Source organism: Trichechus manatus, unplaced genomic scaffold, assembly GCF_000243295.1.
Source record: "Trichechus manatus latirostris isolate Lorelei unplaced genomic scaffold, TriManLat1.0 scaffold00030, whole genome shotgun sequence".
Lineage (NCBI taxonomy): Eukaryota > Metazoa > Chordata > Mammalia > Sirenia > Trichechidae > Trichechus > Trichechus manatus.
Window position 1 is genome coordinate 1,846,561 of NW_004443966.1, and position 20,702 is coordinate 1,867,262.

General features: G+C 37.5%; 1 protein-coding gene across 5 annotated transcripts in view; it reads right to left on the bottom strand.

Moving 5' to 3' along the window:
• The window catches only part of NEDD4 (NEDD4 E3 ubiquitin protein ligase), a 115,771-nt gene that overhangs the window by 86,474 nt on the left and 8,595 nt on the right, over positions 1-20,702 (bottom strand). For 4 of the 5 annotated variants that reach the window (XR_002823761.1, XR_002823762.1, XM_023729653.1 and 1 more), the window contains exons 2-5: positions 17,180-17,253; positions 12,037-12,115; positions 11,897-11,935; positions 9,962-9,992 (exon numbers count right to left, since the gene is read on the bottom strand). Coding sequence is in view for 3 of the 5 variants with exons in the window: in XM_023729653.1 (XP_023585421.1) it covers positions 9,962-9,992; positions 11,897-11,935; positions 12,037-12,115; positions 17,180-17,253 (223 nt within the window). In the remaining 2 variants the exon portion in view is untranslated. The remainder of the gene's footprint in view (positions 1-9,961; positions 9,993-11,896; positions 11,936-12,036; positions 12,116-17,179; positions 17,254-20,702) is intronic. The other variant, XM_004374594.2, reaches the window with a different exon arrangement.

Here is a 20,702-nt window from a genome sequence, read left to right on the forward strand (position 1 = left end):
CTATGTACAGGTTCCTCATGAGCACAAGTAAGTGTTCTGGAATTCCCATTCTTCACAATGTTATCCATAATTTGTTATGATCCACACAGTCAAATGCCCTTGCATAGTCAATAAAACACAGGTAAACATCTTTCTGGTTTTCTCTGCTTTCAGTCAAGACCCATCTGACATCAGCAATGATACTTCTTGTTCCATGTCTTCTTCTGAATCAGCTTGAACTTCTGGCAGTTCCCTGTCCATGTACTGCTGCAGCTGCTTTTGAATGATCTTCAGCAAAATTTTACTTCTATGTGACATTAATGATAGTGTTCAATAATTTCCACATTTTGGTGGATCACCTTTCTTTGGAATGGGCACAAATATGGATCTCTTACAGTCGGTTGGCCAGGTAACTGTCTTCCAAATTTCTTGGCATAGACAAGTGAGCATTTCCAGCGCGGCATCCGTTTGTTGAAACATTTCAATTGATATTCTGTCAATTCCTGGAGCCTGGTTTTTCGCCAATGCCCTCAGTGCAGCTTGGACTTCTTCCTTCAGTACCATCGGTTCCTGATTATATGCTACCTCCTGAAATGGCTGAATGTCAACCAATTCTTTTTGGTACAGTGACTCTGTGTATTCCTTCCAACTTCTTTTGATGCTTCCTGCATCATTCAATATTTTGCCCATAGAATCCTTCACTATTGCAACTCGAGGCTTGAATTTTTTCTTCAGTTCTTTCAGCTTGAGAAATGCTGAGCATGTTCTACCCTTTTGGTTTTCTAACTCCAGGTCTTTGCACATGTGGTGATAATACTTCACTGTCTTCCTTTCACTTTAGCTACTCTACCTTCAAGAACAAGTTTCAGAGTCTTGTGATTAGAGATCATGGATGTCCACTGTTTAAGCCCATCTTAGTTATTACTTCAAGTAATAACTTGAAGTTAAAGGCATTCTAAATGATACACTTCCTCAGAGAGTCTTCCCTAAGTCCCCTAGACTAAGTGTGCTCCCTCCCAGGAGTCCCTCCCCAGCACTCTGTGCTTCCCCTTTCATAACGCTTAGCACACTGGCAGTTATTTTGAAGAACTTGTTCATGGTCATCTACACCAGATAGTAAGCTTCGTTGAGCATGGGGACTGCTGCCATTTCATTAACAAGTAAAGTGCCCAGCAAACAAAATACATCACACCAAAATTTTTGTGCAAGGCAGTAAAGTATAAATACATGGATAAATAAACATAGGATAAAATGCTGGAAGATGACACAATCAGTGGTAGTTTTATGGAGATGGAACAATGTCTGATTTTTATTTCCCTGTATGAAAATATCTATCATGTACAAGATACATTGCTTCTATATGTAAAATACAAATATACACATATATGGAAATATAACTCGATAAGTATGAACACAAGATATAAACAGAGCATTGTGGGAATATACGGAATGGAGTGATACTGTCTTTTTCAGATGCTGATGTAATATGCTTAAGTATAGAGTGTGGCACCTAATCTGGGAGACTCTTTTTTCTTCACACAGCTTGTCCCCCTTGGTCTTCTCTGAGCAACTTTAAGTGTGGATTTTACTATAATTCGCTCTTGAGCCCTAACTTCAATTTAGTTTGTTAACCCACTAACTTCAATTCTGATAGGTTAACCAATAACAGTTAACTTCCTTTGTATTTCATGTTTTCTCAAAGACATAAAGGCTCCCTTCAACTTGGAACTACAACTTCCATTTGGCTAAATGCCCAATAACCAAGTTATTGCTGTAATATATTATCTTGGCAGACATTTTTATGGTGAACACATTCTATTGAAAACATTTTGTACTATGTATAAATGATGACACACGTGACAAAGAGGAAAATGCTGGACCTCCCATAACAATGTTCTTTGTACAGAAGACACTAAATCAGCAAGTGTTTTCAGTTCTTTGCCTGGCTGTGATGAATTAGCACTGGCCCACACAAATTTATCTAGTTATCCTTGATATAGTATATAGAAATATAAATGATTTTTTTAATATATTGACTTTGTATCCTGTGACCTTGCTAAATTCAGTTACTAGTTTCAATAGCTTTTCTCATATACTCCTTAGGATTGCCTTCACACACAGTTCTGTCATATGTGAATAAAAAGAGGGATTTTTCTTCCTTTCTAATCTTTTTCTCTTATTTCATTTTATTTTAACCTTTCTGACATTGCTAGCATTTCTAGTCCACTGCTTAAGAACACCGGCGAGAGTGGAGATCCTCGCCTTGTTTCAGATTTTAGGGGAAAAGTGTTCAGACTTTCCCAGTAAGTACAATGTTAGTGTTAGGTTTTTCAAAAATAGTCTTTATTGGTTGATAAACTTCCTTTCTATTCTTAGTTTGCTAAGAGTTTTTATCATGAAAATGTGCTCGATTTTTTTAAATGCTTTTTCTATAGACGATCATATAATTTTCTCTTTTATTCTGTAATGTGAATTACATTGATTAATTTAACAAATGTCAAACTAACTTTGTATGCCTGAGTTAAATTTTACCTGGTCATGCTGTATTATTGTTTTTATACATGTGGGTTAAGTTTACTCATAATTAAAATATTTTTTGTTTTTATGTTCACAAGGGATACTGGTCTGCCAATTTCTTTTCTTGTAATGTCTTGTCCAGTTTTGATATTAAGGTTATGCTGGCCTCATAAAATAAATTGAGAACATTTCCTTTTATTTTATGAAAGACTTTGTGTAAGGTAAGTATTATTTTTTCTTTAAACATTTGATAGAATTGACCAATGAAGCCATCCGCGTCTGGAGCTTCTTTCTTGGAAGATGTTTAATTACATTTTTAATTCCTCTACCAAATATCCATATTTTCTATTTCTGCTTATATTGGATTTAGAATATTTTTGCTTTTAAAGAATTCGTCCACTTTAGCTAGGTTGTTAAAACTGTTGGCATAAAGTTGCCCATAATATTCTCTTTCTTTTTATGTCTGTATAATGACTCCCTGATCCCTTTCATTCCTGATGTTGGTTATTGGAGTTCTCTCTCTCTCTCTGAATCTGTCTGTCTTATTTGGACAAGCTATCTACTTCCAAAAAATCAGCCACTGAAAACCCTACGGAGCACAGCTCTACTCTGATATCATGATGTCGCCATGAGTCAGAATTAACTTGACAGCAACTGGGACAGTATATCAATTTTATTAATCTCTTCAAAGAATCACCTTTTGGTTTCATTTTTTCTCTTATTTTTTGCCCATTTTCTAGTTTATATATTTTCACTCTTAAAATATTAAATAGAAGGATGGAAATAAGAGTGAAAATATATGAACTAAAAAATGGACAAAAAGTAGAGAAAAAAAAACTAGAACACTTAATTTTGCTCATGCAGAACCTGTACAAAGACCAAGTAGAAGTTGTTTGAACAGAACAAGGGGATACTGCATGGTGTAAAATTAGGAAAGGTGTGCATCATGGCTGTAACCTTTCGCCATACTTATTCAATCTGTATGCTGACCAAATAATCTAAGAAGGTGGACTATATGAAGAAGAACACAGTGTCAGGATTTGTGGAAGACTCATTAACAACCTGTGATATGCAGATAATACAACCTTGATTGTTGAAAGTGAAGAGGACTTGAAGCACTTACTGATGAAGATCAAACACTACAGTCTTCAGTATGGATTACACCTCAACATAAAGAAAACAAAAATCCTCAAAACTGGACCAATAAGTAACACCATGATAAATGGAGAAAATATTGAAGTTTTCAAGGATTTCATTTTACTTGAATCCACAATCAACGCCCATGGAAGCAGCAGTCAAGAAATCAAATGACGTACTGTATTGGGCAGATCAGCTGCAAAAGACCTCCTTAAAGTGTTAAAAAGCAAAGCCTGACCCAAGTCATGGTCTTTTCATTCACCTCATATGCACGTGAAAGCTGGACAATGAATAAGGAAGACCGAAGAAGAACTGATGCCTTCACAGTGTTGGCGAAGAATAGTAAATACACCGTGGATTGCCAGAAGAATGAACAAATCTGTCTTGGAAGAACTACAGCCAGAATGCTCTTTAGAAGGAAGGTGACAAGACTTCCTCTTATGTACTTTGAACACTGTATCAGGAACCATGCTTGGTAAAGCAGAGGGTCAGCGAAAAAAAGGAAGACCCTTGATGAGATGGACTGACACAGTGGCTGCAACAATGAGAACAAACATAACGACTGTGAGGATGGCACAGTTTCATTCTGTTGTATGTAGGTCGCTCACTATGAGTTGGAACCGACTTAAAGGCACCTAACAACAACATTTATGCTGATTTTCTCTTCTTTTTAGCTTCTTAAGGTGGAAGCTTAGATCACGAATTTTAAATCTTTCTTCTTTCCTATATAATATTTAAAAGTATAAATTTTCTTCTAAGCAAAGCACTGAATTAGTGTCATCTCACAATTTTATATGCTATTTTTTAATTATCAATCTGTTAAAATATTTTCTAAATGAAATAATGTTTTCTAATTTCCATTATGATTTTTTTGATCCATTGGTTATTTAAAAACACATTGCATAATTTTCTTCTCGACCAGCAAAAGAAGTGCCTGAGTCTTTTTTTTAATCATGTTCATATCTTTGTTGATGATTTCCCATCTTTTCACTCATTATGCCCAACTTTTCCTTCAAATCCTTCAGTATATAAATAATCAGGATATCTGGGTCATCTCTTGACCTATTTCTATTGATTATTTGTTCTCCTGGTTTTTTGGTTACATTTTCTGTTTCTTTACATCTATTTTAAATTTTTCATTATATTATGGACAGTATAGATGGTATGCTATAGAATGTCTGAATTATGCTGTCTTCTTTTAAAGAGTGCTGAGTTTCTTTCTGGCAGGCAGTTAGTTTACCGATGGCATACTTTGTTCTTGGGAAGGTTTGGTTTTAGGCTTTAGTAGGATGGATCTAGAGTGTTAACTGTTAGGTGCCATAGAGTTGGCTCAGACTCACGGAGACCTCATGTAAAACAGAACAAAACATTGCCTGGTCCTATGCCATCTTCATGACTGTTGGTTTGCTTGAGTTCATTGTTATAGACACTGTGTATTTTGAGTGCCTTCTGACCTAGGGGGTTCATCTTCTGGCACTATACTAATAACAATATTCTTTGTGATTCATAGGGTTTTCATTGGCTAATTTTTGGAAGTAGAATGCTAAGCTTTTCTTCCTACTCTATCTTCATCTGGAAGTTCTGCTGAAACCTATCCACCATGGGTGAGCCTGCTGGTATTTGAAAAACTGGCAGCACAGCCTTCGCATCATAGCGACATGCAAGCCACCAAAAAACAACAAACTGACAGATGTGTAATGGGCTTCTAGAATAGCCTTTACTTCATGCCTAAAGAAGACCTCCTCCTAAGATGTAGCCTTTTTCTGTCCCCAGTTGAATGCTTTGAGTGTTTGGTGAGGTCTCCCTGCTCTCGTTGGTTGGAATGCTGAAGTCTCCCACCACTGTGAAACTTCCAGAATTTCCATCCAGTTCATGGCCTACTGGTAGTTATTCTTAGCCAAGCATTTTGGGATCCTGTCCTGCATATATGCAGCTTAGTATTCAGCCAAAGACTCAAGGGGACACTAATGAAGATTTCCAGGGCTCCTTCTCTATGCAGCTCCTTCCTCTCTAGTAACATGCCTCATAAATTCCAGCCAACTCAGTTGTCCTGATTTCTGATCTCTACATCTTACCAAAAAAATCACTGTTCACACTTTAGGCTCCACCTTCCTGAGTCACAACAATGGGATGTGCAGCTCATCTTGTGTTTTTCCCTCTGTCAGCCCTGTGCCTGAAACAGTTGGTTCATAGATTTTGTTCCAGCTTTATAGTTGTTTACAGCATCAGTTAAGACCAACACCCTGTTTCTCCATCATGGCTGAAACTGGAAGTGTCAATATTACTTTTTAACTCTTGAAAACATAGCAATAGCTGAAAACCTCTTTAATAAGATAAATAATAAAAGCTATTCATGCTTAATAGAGAAATGTTAGATGCATTCCCATTAAAATTAGGAACAAGACAAATACATGTCCATCACTACTACCATTAAACATTATTTGACATGTGTAAGCCAATGTAATCAGAAAAGAGAGCAAACACATATAAAGAAAGCTTCAACACACTGAAAACATGTATCTGAAAAAAATGCAGTAAAATAATAATAAAAGTATAAATAAGTAAAAAACCCAACCACTTGGGAATTTAAAAACTTTCCTAAGTAATACTTGTGCCAAAAAAGCAATCAAAACCAGATGATGTCAAATATGGAATTTATTCTGGTAAAAGAAGTAAGACAGGTTTAGCTTCATTTTTCTCCATGTGACTATCCAATTGACTCAATACTATTTCCTCAATAATCTAAAATTTCCAAAATGATTTAAAATGCTGTTTTTATGCCATAGCAAATAGAGTGATGAGATCCTTCTCTAAACAAGAAAAACCCTGGTAGATGCTGTTGGCAAGACCTCCAGCAATAGCTTCCCTAATAATGACTACATAAACTTTCAATTCACTTCATTAAAAGAAAAAAAGCCGTTCAAACATGGAATACAGTACAGTGGCTTCTATTTTCCTGACTGAATCAAGTGCGGGAACATAGAAGCCTCCAAAGCAGCAAGCGTTTAGGAAAAGTCAGCTACGTCAAATGCTGCTAAGAGCATGCATAAAACAAGGTTAGAAAAATGGTAACCGATGACAAAGTAGGACTTACCCCAGGAATACAACAGACAAAGAAAAAGCATTTGACAAAATTCAGACAAAAACACCCAGCAAACTAGGAATAGAAGGGAACTTCCTTAACATAATAAAGGACATTTATGGAAAACCCACAGCTAACATCATACCCAATGGCGAAAGAATGAAAGATTTCTCCTTAAGATCAGGAAGAAGAAAAGTATGCCATTTCTTGCGTTATGTGTGTGTGTGATTTAGGTAAAAGTTTACACGGTAAATTAGATTCTAATTCAAAGATTTATACACAAATTGTTTCATGACATTGGTTGCAATCCCTGCGATGTATCAGCAATCTCCCCCTTCTACCCTGGGTTTCCAACTCCCATTCATCCAGTTTTCCTGTCCCTTCCTGACTTCGCAACTTTGCTTTTGGGCAGGTGTTATCCATTTGGTCTTGTATACTTGATTGATCTAAGAAGCACATTCCTCACATGTGTTATTATTTGTATTATAGACCTGTCCAATCTTTGGCTGAAAGGTGGACTTCAGGAGTGAATTCAGTTCTGAGTTAGAAAGGTGTCAGGGGCCACAGTCTTGAAGGGTCCTCCAGTCTCTGTCAGACCAGTAAGTCTGGTTTTTTTTGTGGATTTGAATTTTGTTCTACATTTTTCTCCCGCTCTGTCCAGAACCCTCTATTGTGATCCGTGTTAGAGTTGTCAGTGGTGGTAGCCAGGCACTATCTAGTTCTTCTGAGCTTAGGCTGGTGGAGGCTGTGGTTCATGCGGTCCGTTAGTCCTCTGGACCAATATTTTCCTTGTGTCTTTGGTTTTCTTCATTCTCCTTTGCTGCAGATGAAATAGTACCAATAGATGTATCTTAGATGGCCACTTGCAAGCTTTTAAGACCCCAGATATGACTCACCAAAGTAGGATGTAGAACATTTTATGAACTGTGTTATGCCAAGTGACCTAGATATCCCTCGAGACTATGGTCCCCGGCCCTCAGTCCCAGTAACTTCGTCCCTCAAGGCGTTTTGATTTGTCTAGGAAGCGTCTATGACTGTGTCCCCTTTGTGCTCTATTATAGATATGAATATACATTCTGTACATACAAATATGTATATAAAAATATCCACAGCCTAACCTATATATGTAGGTGGGTATACTCCTATATGCTCTCCTTCCCCTATTCAGCATATGTATCTGCTTATAAGCTATTATTATTTTTTACTGTTGTTGTAGGATTGTATACCAAAACCAAAATTGTTGCCGTCGATTCAATTCCAACTCATAGCGACCCTATAGGACAGAGTAAAACTGCCCCACAGGGTTTCCAAGGAGCGGCTGGTAGATTTGACCTACCGACCTTTTGGTTAGCAGCTGTATCTCGTTGTAGCTCTTAACCACCGCACCACCAGGACTTCATGGGGTTGTATAGCATATACAACCCTACAGTAAATACTATAGCACAGTAGGGTTATATATGCTGTAGTATCTACTGTGGTTGCTTTTTTTTTCCTTGTGTTTCTCTAAGTGTCTTCCTTTGCCTTGGTCAAGTTGTGCTGACTTCCCCTATATTATGTATTGTCTTCCCTTTAAGTTTACTCACTTTTGCCATTGCTATTAAACATTGTACTGGAAGTCCTAGCCAGAGCACTTAGGCAACAAAAATAAGCAAAAGCCACCCAAAATAAAAAGGAAGTATATCTCTACTTGCAAATGACATGATTCTACACGTAAAAAATTCTAAAGAAATCACAAAAAAATTACTAGTGCTAATAAATTCTGCAAAGTTGCAGGCTACAAGATCAACACACAAAAATCCACTGTGTTTCTATATACCAACAATAAATAATCTGAAAAGGAAATTAAGAAAACAATGCTATTTACAATAGTAGCAAAAAAATAATATCTAGGAATAAATTTAATCAAGAAGGCGAAAGACTTGTACATTGAAAACTACAAAACATTACTAAAAAAATTAAAAAGGACCTAATTAAATAAAAAAACATGCCACATTTATGGGTTGAAAAACTTAATATTGTTACAATGACAGTACTCCCAAAAGTGGTTTAAGGCAATCCTTATCAAAGCCACAATGTCCTTTTGAGAAGAAATGCAAGGGGTCCTATACAGTCAAATATATATAAATATATATATAAAGAACAAAGCTGGAGGACTCATACTTCCCAATTTCAAAACTTACTATAAACCACAGTTATCAAAAGAGTATGGTCCTGGCCTAAGGAAAGGCACATAGACCAATGAAATATAACTGAGAGTCCAGAAATAAACCCAAACATTTATGGCCATCGACTGATTCTTGATAGGTATGCCAAGACCACTGAATGGAGAAAGAATAGTCTCTTCAACAAAGAGTGCTGGGACAACTGGATCTCTACATATGAAAGAATGAAGTTGGACCCCTCCTCACTCCATATAGAAAAATTAACTCACATGGATCAATAACCTAAATGTAAGAGCTAAAACCATAAAACTCTTAGAAGAAAACTTAGGAGTAAATCTTCATCACCTTGAAATCAGTGATGGTTTCTTAGATTTGACACCAAAGGCACAAGAAACAAAATAAAAAGTAGGTAAATTGAACTGCAAAAAAATTAACTTTTGTACATCAACAGACATTACCAAGAATGCAAAAAGACAACCTATAAAATGAGAGAAAATATTTGCAAATAGTAGATCTGATAAAAATTTAATATCCAGAATATATAAAGAACACTTACAACTCAATAATCAAAAGACAGCCAACTCAATTTAAAAAATGAGCAAGGGATTTTATGGACATTTCTCTAAAGAAGATGTACAAATGGCCAACAAGCACATGGAAAGATGTTCAACATCAAGGAAATGCAAACCAAAGTTACAATGAGATATAACTCCAGATCCACCAGGACGGCTATAATAATAAGAAGAAGAAGAACAACAACAACAAATGCTGGCAAGGATGTGGAGAAATTAGAATACTTGTAAATTGCTGGTGGGAATGTAAAATGATATAGACACTGTGGAAAACGGATGTATGGTTCCTCAAAACTAAAACACAGAATTACTATATGACCCAGCAATTTCACTCCTGGGTAGTTACCCAAAAGAACTGAAAGCAGGGATTCAAATAGATACTTGCACACTAATATTTCTAGTAGCAGTATTCACAATAGCCAAAACAACCCTAATGTACATAAATGAATGGATACACAAATTGTGGTATAGCCATACAACCGAATAACAAGGAATGAAGTGCCAATACATACCACAACTTGGGTGCGCCTTGAAAGCATTCTGCTAAATGAAAGAAGCCAGACATAAAAGGTCACATGTTGTATGATTTCTTTCATATGAAATATCCAGACTAGGCAAACCCAGAGACAGAAAGTATTTTTGTGGTCGCCAGGAGACAAGGCAGGACCTGGGGAGTGATTCCTTGACGGGTAGGGGGCGGGGTGTCCTTCTGGAGTGCTCTGACGTTTGGAGACTAGAGAAAGGTGGTGGCTAAACTCTACACTTTAAAATGGTTAATTGTATGTGATTTTCACCTCAATAAAAAACAGGAAGGAAAAAAGAGTAAGCAATGTGGGTTGTTCCCAGTTTCCAAGAAAGATCTCCTTCCTTAAAATTCTTTAGTAACAAATTTGACACAGATTTAAAGGTTTTTCTTAACTTCAAGAATCTGTTTAAGCATAAAAACACACAATGCAAAGCCTCCCAGTCACTCAGTGAGACACATGGACTGGAGTAAACTCAGACACTTGACACCTGATTACAAACTCAGAGTGAAAACACAAGTTTGGATTCAAACGTCTCATCCGAAAACAACGGGGACTGAACTTGGCAAGCAGTTTCGTTTGCACGATAGGGGTGTGAGTTACATGAGGGGGGTTAACGAGTATATCGAAGTGGAAATGAGGGAGCAGACAACTCCTTCATGAATGCTGGTTATTCAGGTGGACAGAGATATGAGTTAAAAACTCAAGGGAAAAGTGGGTTGAAGGAAGAACATTTTAAGGATGGATATACAAATGGGAATAACCTTGCAGACAAGAAGAGAAGAATTCTCGCGTTCCATGGGAGAAACCTGGGTTTGGTTCCCGGCCAACGCACCTCCTGCGCAGCCACCATCTGTCCGTGTAGGTTCGTGTGCTGCTATGATGCTGAACAGGTTTCAGTGGAACTTTCAGACTAAGACAGACTAGGAAAAAAGGCCTGGTGATCTACTTCTGACTATCAGCCAAGGAAAACCCCATGGACCACAATGGTCTGATCTGCAGCTGATCATGGGGATGGCTGGTGGCATTTTGTTCTGTTTTGCATGGGGTCATCACGAGTTGGGGGCCAACTTGACAACAGCTAACGAAAACAACAATCTACCATTGCTGAGAAGGTGGTGGCTTCAGTAAAGACTCTGGAATTAGACAGGAACAAGGAGACCTGCAGTTTGAGGGCCCTTCCAAGTAGTCTGAAATAACTGCTGGGTGGAGTGTGCTCTTAGGTGTCAGTGAGAATGGGAGCAAAGGATTTATATGAAGAAATGCATCTACTTATTGACATGCCCTTATCATCTCATACTTCAGACATGTCATCAGGAGGGACCAGTCCCTGGAGAAGGACATCATGCTTGGTAAAGCAGAGGGTCAGCAAAAAATAGGAAGACTCTCAACAAGATGAGTTGACACAGTGGCTGCAACAATGGGCTCAAGCATAACAATGACTGTAAGGATGTCGCAGGACTGGGCAGTGTTTCCTTCTGTCATACGTAGGGTTGCTATGAGTCAGAACCGACTCGATGGCACCTAACAACAACATCATCTCTTACCTGGGCCAGTCTATTTGATAAACAGTTAGGTAGATGTTCATACTACATCATCTTTAAAGGAAAACACACCAAAATCTGCTAAACTGGAATATGATCATTATACAGTCTCTAAATCAGTTATGCTTATAAGAATAAGAATATGCCAGTTTTACGATGATCTTTTACCTCTCCATTACCTTACATTTATATTTTTCATAAGATAAATTGTTCCAGGATCATGTCATCATAGGGATACTTAGTTTAACTCTTTTTAAATTTTTTAAGAATTAAGGCAAATTCTTATCAGATACATTTTAGTAGTAAGTGAGAACTTATAATTCTAACATATTCATAAAAAATATTTTTATTGTTTTAATGAAATAAAATGCATACTTACTCTGAATAATATTTCTTCATTCCACTTTGGATTCAAAGTCTAAAAGATAATAAACATAATATAACTATTTTTTTTATATTTCATCATTTAAAATAAAACAAAGTACATTAAAAGAAATGTTAAATACTGCCAAGTCTAACCTTTTTAATGGTTTTCGTCTGCACACATGTAAAAACTCCATTCATTGGGTCATATAACGTCACTCTCACATAAGGATCACTGTTAAAATATAAAAAAGAAGTTGTAATTGTTGCTTACCCCAAGTCCAAATTACCCAAACTATGAGAAACAGAATTTTCCTTGTTAACAATTTCTAAAATTATTTCCTACACTTAAAAGTCATGGTTTCTTGGGCAGGGGTAAATAATTCATAGCAATTTTTGCATCTTGTTAAAAACTAAAGATACCATGTTAGTGAAATAACACAAAGAATCAGAAATAAAACCTTTTAATCACAAGCCTAATCATTTCCACCCTTTTTCGGTTTTTGAGATTTTGTTTAGTTTTTATTACGTTGTATCTTCTTCTGAGTTAAGACGGTTAATTCAACGAGTCCCACGACTGGTTTTGAACAACCTGATTTGTTTCAAGTTATCTCATGCGTGTAAAGTTTTTTTTTAGAAAATAAAGGCAACCTGCTTTCAGTTTAAAATACTTACATGCCATGTAATCTCTACCATGAAGAGATGCGAAGAAGGACAATCTTGTGATACTTAGGTTTGCAAAGCAAAAGACTCTGGATACTTGTCCACGGTCAAATTTGTCCCATTTCCCTTGGGTTTCCCAAGTATTCACCATTCTCCTCCACTCACCCCCATTCCACACCCATCAATTCCCTGGTTCCTCATATAATCTGCACTCTTACTTTAACGGACAAAAATCAAAGCCATCAGACCACTCCCAATAAACTGGTATTTATTAGAATCCATCCCTACCCCTCGCCTCAGTGACTCAGAAGTCCCTCGTCAGGCCTGCCCACCATCTCTGGAATCTTGCACCATCTCTTCTCACTTCTCTCTTGTACACTTTCAACCATTCCTTTGACCTAGGTTTTTACTCTAAGCATATAAACGTGTTCTTTAAAACCCTGCCTTGACTCCCCCTCCTTCATTCAGAAAAAGCAAAACCAACTCTTTCTTCCCTTCTCAGTCAAGCTTTTCAAGACACTCATCTATAGTAACAACAACCAGCACTTATACAGCAACTACTCTGCCAGGCACTGTTCTAAGCAGTTTCCATAGATTAACTCTTAGAATCCTTATTAAGCACCCAATGCTGCTGAGTCGATTCCGACTCACAGCGGCCCTATAAGCACCTATAAAATAGGTACTGTTCTTATCTCCATTTTGAAGAGTGAGAAGCCAGCTCATTGCAGATCACACAGCTAATAAGTGAGACAGCCAGGACTGAAATCACATCAGCCTGGCTCCAGAGCCCATGGTCTTAACCACAACAGCATACCACCTCCCTTTCTTCATTTCCCCCACTCAGCTCCCACTGCTCTTCAGAACTCTGCCATCTGGTATCCGTTCCCTCCCTACAGAGCCATTCCTCTGAAAACACTCTCGAAAAATCATCAGTCCTGCGAAAACAATCAACACTTTCCAGGTACTTACTTTACCGGCCCTCTACTGTACTTGATACTATTGATTGTTTTCTATTTGAAACTCATCTTATTTAGCTTTCATGATACTCTTTCAATTCCCCTTGGACTCTTCTAGCTGTTGTGTCAGTTTCTTTCTTGGGTTCCTCCTCTACCATTTGCCAATTATATCGGTATTCACCAGAGTACCGTCCCTGGCCTCTGCTCTCTCTACATTTCCCTACACAATCTCATCCAAGGTCTTAACAACTAACTACATCCTCTCAATGTAAACATAAATGTAAACATACAGCCAAGATCTACATATACGCTTCTAAGTGCTGCTCTAGCTGCGTCCCACGAATTCTGACACTGCTGTATTTTCATTTTTTTATCAGCTCAACGTGTTTCTAAATTCTCTTGTAATTTCTTCCATGACCTATAGATTATCCAAAAGTGGGGTGTTTCATTTCCAAATGTTTGGGGTTTTCTCCTAGGTATCTTAATGTTTTGGTTTCTAACTTAATTCCATCGTTTCTGAGAACATCCTCTATATAATTTCTTTTTTTGTTAATTTACAGAAGCCCCACACACGGTCAATGGTGGTGAACGTACCATGAACACTTGAAACGCATGTGTATGTTGTAGTTGTTTGATTTACTCTTTTAGGGCCCATCGTATTGTGGCAGGTAGAGTCTAGGTTAGCTCCGAAGGTGTCCACCTCCTTAACTGTGGGCAGGACCTATGTGTTCTAGCCAACAGAACACGGCAAAGGTGACAAGATGTGGTTACATTATATAAGAGCGTAACCGGAATATTTTGGTGGGGCACAATTCAACCCGTAACACATGGCATATCTATTTGTATCCATTTACTCCTGCCTCATAATTGCCTCAGGCCATTAATGTTCAATGTAATTATTAATGAGCGGACTTAGGTTTACCAATTTATTATTTGTTTTCTATTCTTTCTTCTTTTTTTATCATTTGTTCCTTTCCTAGGCTTTTTATTATTTTATTTTTCTAAGAACATCATTTTTAAATTTCTATTGTTTTTTATCTATAATTGTTTGCCTTATTTGTTAGCGATTTATTTAGATATACAATATGCATTCTTAAATCCTTATTCTACTTACACTTAATACTGTTCCACTTTACCAAACTGGAAACCCTGGTGGCACAGTGGTTAAGTGCTACAGCTGCTGACCAAAAGGTCAACAGTCCAAATCCACAAAGGCTCTCCTTGGAAACTCTACGGGGCAGTTCTACTCTGTCCTATAGGGTCGCTATGAGTGGGAATCGACTCGACGGCAACAGGTTTTGGTAACGGGTTTACCAAATGGGTCCATAACCCACACCCACCCCTGTCCTCTCTGTTATAGTTGTTACATGTATTCCATCTACACACAGTATAAACCCTACAATTTTATGAGCTGTGATTTAAATAGGCATATATTTTATTAAAAAAGTCATGATGAAAAAGCAAAAAATATTTGGTATATTCCCAGATATTTACCATTTTGAAGCTCTTTATTACTTTCTGAGCATCCAAGTTTCTACTTGGTATCAACTGTCTCGAGAAGCACTGGTGTCGCAGTGGTTAAGCGCTCAGCTGCTAACCAAAAGGTTGGCCATTCAAATCCACCAGCTGCTCCACAGAAGAAAGATGTGGCAGCCTGCTTCCATAAAGATTACAGCCTTGGAAACCCTATAGGGAAGTTCTACTCTGTCCTATCGGGCTGCTATGAGTCAGAATCAACTCGATAGCAATGGGTTTGGCAATAGGTTATCGACTGTCTCCAGCTGGAAGCACTTCCCGTAGCATTTCTTATAATGCATGTCTGCCAGTGACAAATGCTTTTAGTTTTTTATCTGAAAATATGTTTATTTTGCCATCTTTCTGGAAGGGTACTTTCACTGAATACAGAATTCTGTATTAATAGTTGTTATTTTTTCAGCGTCCACAGACAGTGCCGCACTTTCTTCCGGCCCCGTATTATCTGGTGAGAAGTCAGTTCCTCACTGACCGTTACTCCCCTTGCAGGTAATCCCCTGCTGTTAGGATTTCCTCACGATACTCGGCTTTCAGCAGTTTGACTATTACGCGCCACAGTGTGTTCTTCCTAGTGTTTATACTGTTTGGTGTTTTTTGATATTATTATTTCTTTCATCAAATTCGGAGAAAATGGGGCCCCTATTTCTTCAAAAAATGTTTTTCCTCAATGTCTTTCTTTCTTCATCTTCTAGAACTATGATCATGTGTATCTAAGTCCATTTGATATTATCTAACAAGTCCCCGAGGCTCTGTTAATTTTTTTTTTTCAATCTTTTTTCTCTCTCATTTTCCAATTGGGAAATAATTTCTATTGATCTGTAAGTTCAATAAGCTTTCCTATCCATCTCCACTCTGCTGTTAAGTCCACCCAAAAATTTTAATTTCCAATACTGAAATTTTCAGTTTTTATTGTTTCTATTTCATTCAAGATTTCCTATCTTTTGATTAACATGAGAATATTTTTCTGTCCTGTATTGAGAATGTGTTCCATTTTCTATATATTTATAGCTAAAGTAATTTTGAGTTATATCCTGGATATTATCAATGTTAAGTTGTGGAGACTCTGGATTCTGCTATTTTCTCTCATAAGTAAATTTTCGTTTTTACTGTGGTAAAATATATATATAAAGCAATTGCCATTTTAACTATTTTTAAGTGCACGATTTACTGACGTTAACTACATTCATGGTATTGTGCTACCATCATCACAACCTCCTTCCAAAAGTTTTCATCACCTCAAACAGAAACTCCGTGCTCCTTCAGCTATAACTCCCTCCCCCCACCCCTGGCAACCGCTAATAAACTTTGTCTCTGTGCTGCATTTGCCTACTCTAGACATTTCATCTAACTGGGATCATATGTGTCCTTTGGTGTCTGACTTACTTCACTCCAATAGCGCTTTTTCTTTTATTGTAGCACGTAATTAATCATCTTGTTTGGACAAGAAACACAAACGCTGTTTCTTGGGCAGCCACTCTGATCTCTGTTCAGATCTTCCGTTTTTTGCTGAGCTGCTTTGATCTGCTATCCATACATGTGGTTGAGGACCAGCAAGCAAGTCAGCGGACACAGTTTGGGGATCATCTCTCTAGCGCTTTCCCTTCCAGAATCCCCCCTCTCACTCATTGCCATGTTTTTCCTCAGATTCAGTCCTCCGGTTCCCCAGGCTAGGAAGACTACAATTTTTCCAGATTCTGACTGTATGTGGCCTCAGACTAAAATTTATAAACCCAGGAACTCACTCGGTACAACGCCCCTCCTCCAAATGCGGCTCCCACTATAACCTGTCTGCTTCTGTTCACCTGCCACAGCCTCCAGTTGTGGGTTTCTGTATTGTGTCCAGAGTTTATGGCTGTTATCCACTAGAGAGATGGCAAGTTGGGATTCACCCATTCCCGGAAATCCACACAACAACATAGCTGATAACTACCGCTCTGATTTGTGCCCTTTGCCTAATTTCACAAATTCAGTAACTCAGATATCAAGGAATTTAGTAAACCACCAACTTGGAAATTCCACCTAGTGCAACAATTTGCTAATAATATCATTAGATTTTTTATTTAATCAAAGTTTAGGAAAAAAAATTTTTTTAATTAATTAACAAATACAAAGTTTTAGAATTACAACCCAATTTGATATATACTTACCTAGCTCCCAAGATATCCTTCTTGGCAAGGCCTATTCCAGCTATAACTTTTACCCTCACGATTCGTGAATTTTCCTGAAATATAAAAATGTATGTTATTTTCACATACTTTATAACTTAGCTAAGACATGTGCCTTTGAATATATACATATCAAATGAAGTAATCAGAACATGCAGTGCGATGGATTGCTTTCACATGGCCTTTCTAGCCATGGTCTTAGAACTCTCATCAAATGACTGGACGGGACTGTGGAAGTAAGGTGCCTGTGACCCACCAAAGGGACTGCACAGCTTGCCAATAATGCAAATAAGGTACATGGCACCCTTGTGGAGTTGGGACCATGCAAATCAGGTATATGGAACCCTAATAAGGGGATTGGTCAGTTTTGCCATCCTGCTAGGTTTAAAATGAGCCATCCCAGAGGCAGAAAGGGGGAGACTTCACTACTACCAAGAGACAGGAGTGGAGCGCATCCTCTGGACCCAGGATCCCTACTCTGAGAACCTCTTAGACTCAGGAGATAGAGAGAGAGAGCTGTAACACTGGAGACAGCACAAGATGGCAAGAAGCAGTGGCAGAGAAATGGCAGCAACAGAACCAGGAGACCGGCGCAGAATGGCACAGTGGGTTTCCCAGCCCACGGAGCAAGGCAGCTACAGTTGGTATGCTGACCCATGGAGTAAGAGAGCTGAGAGTCTTCGTGCAGGAGGCTTCCTGGCAGAGTAGGGTGCCTCTGGGCACTTGATGGCAGAACTAGGGTTGCCGACTCACAGAGTGAAGGAGCTGAGTGCGCCTTCGGGCCAAGGCTAACTGGCAGAATGGGGTGCCCTCCAGCACTTATTGGTGGAGCTAAAGAGCTCTGTAACACTTGCCCATGCAGAACAGGGGCCAAGGGTCAGAGGGTCAGAGAAAGGCGTGTCTGTGGGCATAGCTGAGAAGAGGCTGTCCTGACTGAAGAACTCTATCCTGAATCGTTCCTGATCCTGAATTGTAACCTGTTACTTTCCTAATAAACTATGATTATCGAACCCAGCAGAGAAGTAGAAAGTGCCATGGGAGGGACGGCTGGTGTCAGAATTGGTGAAAAGACTGGAGGATGGAGGTATATTTGACCTCACAGGAATCAGGCCTGGGCTGTTGATCTTGATTCTCCTCCCGGCTCATGAAGTTACAAAAGGTCAGATGCTGTTCATTATGGCATTTTTACAGAATGGCATTAAAATTAATTGGAAGAACCTGCTTTTCCTAGAATTAATTTGATTAAAAGCTATATAAGAGAAAATAAATACTAAGTTGCTATTTGTAGATAGCATGACTACCTACAAAGAAAAGTCAGACAGAACTAGAGTCAGATTATTACAATGAATAAGGGTTTATCACTGCTCCTAAGAAGATATGGTCAAATTATTAGAACATGAATTCATTACTATTGCACACAGTAACCCAAAAATTCATAGTCATTTGTAATACTAATTAGAAAAGGTAATTATTTTAAAAATCCAATTCAAAAGACTATAATACTGAAATGTACTAATACTGTATCAATTATTAAATTTCTTGGATGTGGTAACGGTATTGAAGTTTTACACAACAATGTCCTTAAGAGACACAAATTGAAGTATTTAGGGATAAGGTGTCATGAAGTCTGCAACTTGCTCTCATTTGGCTCAGCATATTAAATGTGAACCTGGATGTATCGTTGGGAATAAAGCAAATAGGGCAAACTGTAGCCAACTTGTGGATCTAACTGACTGGTGTATAGGTATTTATTGTCCTACTCTTTAAACTGTTCTGTAGATTTCAAATTATTCAAAATACAAAGATGATTTTATATATATACATATATATACATATGTAAAACAGAGTGTATTTTTAAAACTCCACAAGTAAACAAAACTATCAGACACACAGGAATAAAATTAATGAAAAATGTAAAAAAAAAAAACAAAAAACCTATAGATAAAATAATAAAACATAAATGGAGAAATAAATGAAGAAATTCACCTTTGCGTTCATGGAGGAGGAGATTTCACATTATTGTCTGTTTTCTCCAAAGTAACCTATAAATTCAATACAATTCCAACCTTCCTCCCTTCTAATTTACTCATGGATCTTAACAAAACGATTCTAAAATTCATAGAAAATAGTAAAAATGAGTAAAGAAGTAAACAATAACATTAGATTGCTATCTTATATTATTTTAAAAAAAAAAAATCCAGATAGATTAAAGTCTAAAAGTAAAAACTAAAACTTTAGAAAATTTTCTAAGAAGCTTTAAAATAATTCTGACACTGGGGTAATGGAGAAGTTAAAACAACACAAATCCTGAAGGGAAAAACACAAATCCTGAAGGGAAAAACTGAGATTTGACAACGTTAGAATTAAATATCTTTGTATGATAAAAGATGCCATGAGCAAAACGAAAAAACAAGGGGACAGACTAGGTAGAGGTATCTGATATGTACTGTCGACAAATGATTATCCAGAATACATAAAGAACTCCTAAAACTCAATAGTAACTCAATAGTAAAGCAATGTAATAGAAAAAAATCATAGAGAATTACCAATAAAAACATGAAAATATACTCAATCTTACCAGTAATCAGGAGAACTCTATTACACTATTGGTGGGAATGTAAATTGATGAATCATTTTGAAGAGATATTTGGCAACATCTACTAAAGTTGAAGATGTTCTATATCAGTAACTCAGGGACTCTACTTTCAGACACATCCCCTAGAAAAACTCTCTCATGTACATAAAGACATAAGTACAACACACAGTAGCATTTATAAGAGCAACAAATATGAAATATTATAGCACAAAGACCACCTAGCTAATTCTGTTCTGAAATTATTCCACTGGCAAGTAGTATCTCATCTTCTTTTCTGAGGAGAGGTTGAGCTGGAGAAAATATACATTGCACACAGTATTTATTTCAATCTTTTCTATTTCTAAAGAATTACAACCGCTCTTGTTCTTGTTGGTTTCACTGCATACATAAGGTAACTGGAGTATTTCATTTGCCCCAAGAGCCAGACAGCAGATTAACACAAAAACACTTTACTAGAGATGCTAGATAAAACATAACTTCCCTCCATCACCAAACCAAATTAAATACGTAGCTGGTCTTAGAAGACAGAAGGGAAACCCTCAGGTATTAGAAATAAAGAGAATTAAAAACTGAAGAGGAAAACATGTTCATTGAAATTTCCGTTTTTCTGCGGGGAATAATAAATACGCCAACTGGAGTATTCCCTTGGCCCGAACAGCCCAATTCCCACTCCGCCAAGTGACAAGAAAGTGACCACACTGCATTAAATAGGTGCTGTCTCCAAGACTGAATTCTGAACATTAAAATCTTTTCTGTGATGACCTAATTAATAAGTACAAAGTTTTTCAAGTGGTAAACTGTAACCAAAAGTAACAGGAGCAAAGAGTGCTACCTGGTAATCTTCTCTTTTCTAAACTCAGACAAGCTTTCATGGCTTGCATATGACCTTAACTGAGAAAAGAAACGATC